General features: G+C 29.4%; 1 protein-coding gene across 3 annotated transcripts in view; it reads left to right on the forward strand.

The window, feature by feature from the left end:
* LOC106688880 (glutamyl aminopeptidase) overlaps positions 1-8,246 on the forward strand; it is a 35,340-nt gene that overhangs the window by 19,506 nt on the left and 7,588 nt on the right. For all 3 annotated transcript variants that reach the window (XM_014433572.2, XM_067052751.1, XM_014433573.3), the window contains exons 11-17: positions 1,238-1,365; positions 4,879-5,088; positions 5,792-5,871; positions 5,954-6,096; positions 6,173-6,305; positions 6,389-6,502; positions 6,575-6,683. In XM_014433572.2, the coding sequence (XP_014289058.1) occupies positions 1,238-1,365; positions 4,879-5,088; positions 5,792-5,871; positions 5,954-6,096; positions 6,173-6,305; positions 6,389-6,502; positions 6,575-6,683 (917 nt within the window). The remainder of the gene's footprint in view (positions 1-1,237; positions 1,366-4,878; positions 5,089-5,791; positions 5,872-5,953; positions 6,097-6,172; positions 6,306-6,388; positions 6,503-6,574; positions 6,684-8,246) is intronic.

Here is an 8,246-nt window from a genome sequence, read left to right on the forward strand (position 1 = left end):
AGAGAGAGAGAGAGAGGGAGAGAGAGGGAGAGAGAGAGAGAGAGAGAGAGAGAGAGAGAGAGAGAGAGAGAGAGAGAGAGAGAGAATCAACAATTATTGCATAAGGTTTTAGTAATTAAATTATTTATTCAATATATCAATAAATTACAAAATATTTCATAATAGCAATCATAAAAAAAAAGTCTGCCAAGTACATATGAGAATTCAATTTTCCATAAGAATTTGTCATTAGAATTTAAATATTCTTATCATGATGACAAACCCTTATAACTACTGATTCCCAATTATGAAGACTAATTTTAACAGAAATGGGATTTTGTCAATAAGCAGAAAAATAGTTCGTAATAAGCAAACGTCATTGGCAGTGGTGTGGTAGTAGGGGCAAGCCAGGTCCTGGCCTGCATGCCACGATAGATGATATCAGGCATCTTCGGGGTCTTCCGGTGAACTTGTCAAGGGGGCTATCAGAAAAAATGAGACCCCTGACCCCGATTTTAAACAAAATAAAAAACATGAAAAAATCAGGTTGTGTAAATCCGACAACCTGCTTATTCAAAAAATCTTTCCTTGGCCCAAAGAAAAAAGCAAGATTTTGATTTAATAAATACCAACCATATCCTGAAATTTTACTATTCATCCTGCAATAGTCTGAACAGTTTTATGTTTCTTTTACTGTAGTTATTTAAGATCTTTTTCAATTTTGTCTATGCACATTTTTATTGTAATATCTGAGTTATTTTTTGACTATTGTTTTAATATTGTATAATTTACAATGAAAATATAACTTGGTTATTTCTAAGTTGTATTTTGTTTCAAACCAACACATCTTGACAAATGGGTAAAGTAATGGCACAATCAATTTATTCTAAGAGACACAAATATCTAATATACAAAAACTTTAGTCAATATTTGAAAATATGTATATTTAAAATGTTTATATGCTTCTGCCATGCAGATATTGGCAAAATTTAGCTATAGTTGAAATTAATAACTGAAATTGTCATCGATACGACCCTTATTCATGAATGAACCATTGATAAATAAATATTGTTTCCATGACAATTTTAGCTATTAGTTTCAACTATAGCTAATTTGTGCCCAACTCTAGTTGGTATTATGTAAGATGTGCCAATATTAAAAAAAACAGCAAAAAATCTGTTTGTTATTTATATTTATTGATTTTTTCATAATTTGATTTACATTGTATCAGTTTGAATCGTAATTTTTTTTTTCCTAGTTATTTTAGATGTTCCTTCAAATGTGAAATGGGTTAAGTTAAATTGGCATCAAGTTGGATTCTACAGGACTAACTATCCTTTAAATCTCTGGGAAGTTTTCAGTAATCAACTCGTCAGAAATCCATTGGTAATTTTATAATGAATTAAAATATTATTATTATGATTGAGATTGTGTTTATTAATAATGTTATTGTGTTTCTCAATACATCTTCTTATATAGATATGATTATATAAAATATGTTTTCAATAAAAAAAAAAACTTAAAATATCATCATATTTTAACCATTTAGTCACTACTAGTTTGTTTTAAATTATCTTAGAAACTAAAATTAGATATAACATTTGTTTACAGTCAGTAAGTCATTTTTAAGTGATTTTTATTGGAAGAAGATAGTTGACTGTATGAAGTAGATTGTAGGAAGATAGTCCGGGTGGTGGTCAATAAAGGTACCAAAATATTAAAAGAAAACTATTTATTGTAAACCAACCCCATGTTGCAGGGCTCAAAAAGATACAAACACTTAAATGATGTAAACATAAATGAACAAAGTTAATGAAAAATTAAAAAGATGTACAGTGAAACATGAAATTAAATGAGAATAATAAAAGGTATTAGACAATTAATAAAAAAAAAGGATTATTACAGATAAAAAAAGAAGTGTAAAGTACAGTACACATTACTAAAAGATGGAAAAAGAGGAATAAAAATAAAAAAAATGGTAAATTGAAGTGGTTCTATTTACATAAATTGGAAATGTAGAGTGGCCAGAAAGTAACATATTTTTGAAATACATAATCTTTTCACTTTCTTACGATTTATTATTGTTTAAATGTAATAATGTGTATGCAATTTGATCTCAAAGGACTCTTTATTATCTTTAAAAATTCATCGTTTCGGCCAATTCGGCCATCCTCTAGGACAATACTGAATATAATTTTACATCTCACATCCAATTTTAAAAACTTTTTGCAGGGTATTCTACCAGGTCATTAATTTCAGTCAAAATCACCCTATTTTATCCCCTTTTCATTAAATTTTAAAACTTTTATTAGAGATCAATTTAACACTATTATCACTTGATTATCTTGAAATTAATGACCTGGGTAGAATAGCCTGCAAACAGTTTTTAAAAGATTGTCCTTGAGGATGGCTGAAAACTTGGACTTTTGAAGAAATAATAAAAAGAGTGTTTTGTGACTTAATTGGATACATATTATTTTATTTAAATAATAGTTTTTTTTGTGTTGGCAATTTCAAAAATAAATTTAGGATTTTTTTAAAAAAAAAAAAAGGTTTTTCTTATTAATAAATATTATAATCACACCAATTATCAATGTTTTCCCATTTAGTGCCACATAAAATATAAATCAATTAGTTTAAGAGAAAAATATCTGAAGTTAGCATTTTGGATGTATTTCAAATTTTTTTAGTAGTCCATTCAAATTAGTTTTTTTTTCCTTTGTTGATTCGTATAGTTATAAAAGTTTCAGGATTGGAGTAGTTTTAGGATGTAAGGGTAGGTCACCTTAATAATGTTTAATAAAGTTAAGTTTGTCAACTTCTGGTGTATATGACGAAAATGGTGCAGAACATTTTATGATTTTGAAAATTAAAATTTATTGAATTCTCTACATATTGATCCGGGCCTAATACTGTCAGTTAATAGCCTTTATTACTGTCAAAGAAACATTGTTAGGACAGGATAGCCTCTCCAATGAATCTGGAACAAAATTAGGGATACGTCAAGGCTGCTGTCTTGGTCCATTGCTGTTTATTCTGGTCCCCAATGTGGTGTTGAAAAGAGTAAAGGAAAAGCCCAAATCTCTTGCCCTGGAATACTCCAACTTTAGGCCCAGTAATTTTAGTCTACTTTATTTTGCCGATGATATAGCATTATTAAAAAACAGCGACTGAGACCTGCAGTACAACCTAACTATTCCCCAACAGGAATTGCTGTTCTTAACATGAAAACATTAGTTTTAAAAAAAAAAATTAAAGTAATACGGATTGACAAAAAATCCAGGGGAGTAGTGAGAGTACTCAGGATAAATGGGGTCAGACTTGAACAGGTTGAAGCGTTCAAGAACCTTGGTACTCAACTTCTAAACTAGACTAGTCCAACTACAATGACTCAGAAATCCTGGAGCCTTTTAATGTTGTTGGACATTTATTTTGGACCCTTAAATAAAACCTTCTTAAACAGGAAAGAGGTGGGGAACGATACCAAAATCAAGCTATACAAGTCCACATTTGTAACTCTTCTCACATATTCGTCTTTGCCCTGAACAACAACTACAAAACGTAAAAGACAAATCTAGACATTGGAAATGCAGTAATTGAGGAAAGTGGAAGGCAGAACCAGATGGGACAGAATAAGGAATACTGCAATAAGGACCAGTTTCAGGGTGAACGCCATAAACACCACTATAGAGGAATCCCAACGAAGGAACCATCTTCTGAGAATGCCAAACCATCATGCTAGAAGGGCCTATGTGGCCAAGGTAGAGAAAACGCAGCTTAGAGGTAGGTTCAGAATCACTTGGGAGCAAAACGTCCAGGAAGCCTTCCGTAGAAGAAATATAAACTGGGAAGAGAAAAGAAGATTAATGGTGAAAAGAGATAATTAGAGGCTGCTGTGTTAGCATGAACCTCACACCATGGTAACAAGGATCTTAATTTATTGAATTCCCTAGAAAATCGCATTCGTTCCAATCAATTTAATTACTTTCTCCTAGGTATGAGCCAGTTAAACTGAAAAAGTTGTGTTTAAATTTGTAGTACTCATGTTCTTTATTAAACTTGCCATTCCAGGTATTTTTTCTTTCATTTTACTGGAAACTGGTGAGAAAGGAAGATTTAAACTGTTAAATTTTACTTAAGAATATATCACCTGTTGGGAATCATTATGGCAAAATCAAAAGTTAATTTTTGAGTCAAGACCACCTAGTGAATGACAGAGGAAAACGAAATTTACGTTTCTTTAAGGGTGAAAGCGGGGCTTAGTTTTGGTCAGAAATTTAGTTATGATTTGTGTAAAGTTATGTCAATTAAAGAATAAAAATGCAAGGGAAGTAGCTTTAATGTCATTTACTTTATATTAGAAGAAGATAATTGACTTTATGAGATAGATTGTAGGATGTCTGGGTGGTGACAATAAATGTACAAAATATTTAAAAATAACTATTTAATGGTAACTGCAGTTTTTTCTGTTTTTTTTTTTTGTTTTTTTTATGTATTTTACTAGAGTAAGCATTTTTTGTTCCCCATCAGCCCTGAGGAAGCCTTGCAAAGTGGAACAAAATGTTGCTTACCATTAAAGAGTTATTTTTAAAATATTTTTTAACTTTATTTGCCACCATCTGAACTATCTTCCTATTAATTACTTTATAGTTTAATACATATGATACATTCATGGCCTAGATTCGCAGCAGGCACTATGTACTTTTGTTTATCTATCTTTACACAGTAAAAAGTTATAGCATTTTTCATTTCATGATTGAATCTGGGTTTCCAGAGTTTATTAGAAATTTTATTTAAATTAATTTTTTGCTTACCTTTGTTTATAAAACTTTTTTTTAAAATATAAGTTTTTGTTTTTTATTTTCATTATATGTATGTATTTATATGTAATTTTTTTAGGTATTGGATGTTGAAGATCGTGTGAGCTTAATTGATGATGCTTTCAACCTTGCTTGTGCAGGCCATTTTTACTATCATATTCCTTTAAGCCTTATTAGATATTTTCACTTTGGTAAAGAGAAACATTTCTACCCCTGGGCTGTTTCTTCCAATTATTTACGCTTCATTGCTACAAGGCTCACTGGCACTGATTGCCACTCATTATTTATGGTATTATAAGATCAAAATTAACATTTAATTATTTTATTAGCTAGTCCAATCAATGAATAAATCTTTAAAAATATAATTAGAGCTAGCAGTTCTATTATAATATACTTGAATAATTTATTTTAGAAAAGGCATAAGTGCCAAAACTGGGTTTCGAGTAATCCAGAAAAGTTGTATCAATACCGCTAATTTAATACTTGAAAAATTACATCCTAAGATAAAATTCTGATAAAAATTTGTTTTACCATTTTGTAACAGAAGTATATATTAGTAATTGATTATGGCATTTATAAAATAAACGATCCAATTGTTAGATAAGAAGTAGATAATATAGTATATAATAATATAATAGATAATATGGTCTTACTACAATTATTCCTCTTTTGGGTTAAATTCTTTAGATCTAATTTTACCTCCATTAAGTTAAAAAAATTTTAAACCAAAATATATAATATTATTGTCCGATCCTCAAGACCCACAAAAATATATATCTACAACAATCAAGGAAAAAGTTATTATATAATATATATATTAGTTTTTAAATTAAGGTAAACAATATATTATAACAAGCTATACAATAAATATTAAATTATTACAGTGCCATGAAACTGGTTGATTGTGGCATCAGATGTATAATTATTTCTGTTTTAATACTAATTTGATTAACTAACTCTCCTTTTGAAATTAAATATTCAATATATTTCAGAAATATGTTCACTTATTATTGAAAAGAAATTTATTGGATGACATATGGGATTTTGGAGAATCTAAGACATTTCTTGAAAAGTAAATGCTAAAATAGTTAACAGGTTTTTATATTTATAAATTAAATTATTTTTTTCACTATCTATAAATTTTGTGCACTTAGGAAATTACAACTTGAGCTTATAAAATTAGCTTGCTGGGCTGATGAACAAGCAACTCTTCAAAAAGTAAAAACATTATTTACCAATTGGCTTAGTTCTGGTGAACCATTACATCCCGAACTAAGCCAAATAGTATATTCATATGGTAATTTTCTTTTATTCTTGTCATTCATTATTAGATTTATGCTATCGTACAATTTTATTGATGGTTTCTTGCATAGGACTCTCGGGTGATATCACAGAAGAAGAATGGGAAAAGGTTTTACAAAGATGCCTCAGGGAACGCAGTGTCAAAGAGAAATGGAACCTTTGGCGTTCCCTCGGAAATGTGAAAAACAGAGAACATTTAACAAAGTGATGTTTCTAATAATAGTAAAAATAATACATCTTTGTTATTTATGAAATTGATCAGTAAATTGTTATAATTTTTGCTACAGATTGATCGAACTTGCTAAAGATGAGAACCATTTGAAATCTCAAGATTTCTTTTTTGTTTTAAAATCCATTGCAAAACAACCTTATGGACTTGAAGTTGTCTGGAATTTTATTAGGTAATTAAAGAAGTTTTTTAAAATTTAAACTACCTGCCCCCACAGTAAAATATATTAATGGATTTATTCTAGGAATGAATGGCTCTACCTCGTTGATCGGTTTACTCTTGAAGACATGGGACTGTGTGACCTGGTTTTCCAAGTTTGTTCTCAATTCGGGACAAAGGAGAAGTTGGATGAGGTTATTATAATTTTTATATTTAAAGGCATATTGAGATCAATATTGATAAAATTTATGTGGTTGCTATGGTTTATTGGTTAACTTTTGTGATTGGTTTTTGTTTTTTTATAATTGAATCATCAAGTGGTGAAGGGAACTCAATTAAAAAAATATATGTATTTTTATTTAAGAAAATCTGATCATTTGCACCATGATTCATTGTTTGGTAATAGAATGAACAAAGTTATTCCATTATCAGACTTTATACCTGTTGGGGCGAGGAGCTTTTCACACTTGAAAAACAACTCTCCTCCCCAGAATAAATTTTCGCTGGTTCGGGTTAAATAAAACGGAGGACCTAAAATAAAAAACAAAGTAATGAAGAAAATTAAATAATAAAAAAATAACCTTCCAAGTGATGTACATACAATTTAATAAAATTAAAATATAAACAATAAAATAAAAAAAAATGAATTGGTTTCTGTTATTACAAAGAAATAAAATAATGAGTTACGAAGTAAAAAAGGATATTTGGATTTATATACAAACCAAAATAATTTCCTTTACATAAAAAATAATAAGTTAATTAGAAGCAAACAAAAAACAATAAGAAAGTTCGAGGAGAAAAAAAAATAGTCACTCTCATATGGCAGGGGGATTGGTATGCGCATATCGATAACATTTCTCAACTCTAATCTCATCTGAGATAAACGTCTTCGATGAGCTATTGTTGGGTGAGGGTCAATAGAAAAAACGCAGGTCGACTCTAGAGTGGAGAAGACGTTGAGCCAGAATGATGGTAAGAAAAGAGCGCCAGGTAGGTCCAAAGCCTGCTAATGCTGACTCCAGACTACCTTATCAATCTGTTTTCAGGCCGTAATCCTATTGCAACTCGTAATGTTGTACATTAAGCTATACCACAGCGATGTATTTATACACTCATACCATAACAAACCTTATTTACGTAATAAATTCTAATTTAATTTTAATTACAAAATAAAACCTGACTTGTTAAAAAATAAATAGAAATAAACTTATAATTAACAAAAAATAAAACCAATTAGAAGTAAAATGTTAATAAATAAAAAAATAAATTGAAATTTTGGGCTTTAGCAACTACAATAATACCTTTATGTTTTCTACTGCATCTCATGTTCATATTGTTATCGATCGATGATGAGAGATTTTTATGAGAAATTAAATTCCACGATGATTTTGTTCAATTTATGCACTGTTTTCTAGCAAATTATCAAAATCCATAAATAATAATAATATTCAATTACTGTTACTAATTATTAATAATAATATTCAATTTTGGTGACATGCCTTCAGGACAAGTTAAATTGAATCAACCATATAAAATAAAATATTATAAACTTTTTCAAAATTAGATCTTATTTGGGAATCCTTCATTGAAAAGATTTCTTTATATGGGAAATTTCCGGGTGAAGTGCACTGGAAAAGAAATGGAAGAGGTTACAAGGTTGATTGTACCACCAAAAGAAATGGAAGAGGTTACAAAGTTGACTGTACCACCAAAAGAAATGGAAGAGGTTACAAAGTTGACTGTACCACCAAAAGAAA

This window comes from Halyomorpha halys, unplaced genomic scaffold, assembly GCF_000696795.3.
Source record: "Halyomorpha halys isolate HHAL.00 unplaced genomic scaffold, Hhal_1.1 Scaffold1225.1, whole genome shotgun sequence".
NCBI classification, from domain to species: domain Eukaryota; kingdom Metazoa; phylum Arthropoda; class Insecta; order Hemiptera; family Pentatomidae; genus Halyomorpha; species Halyomorpha halys.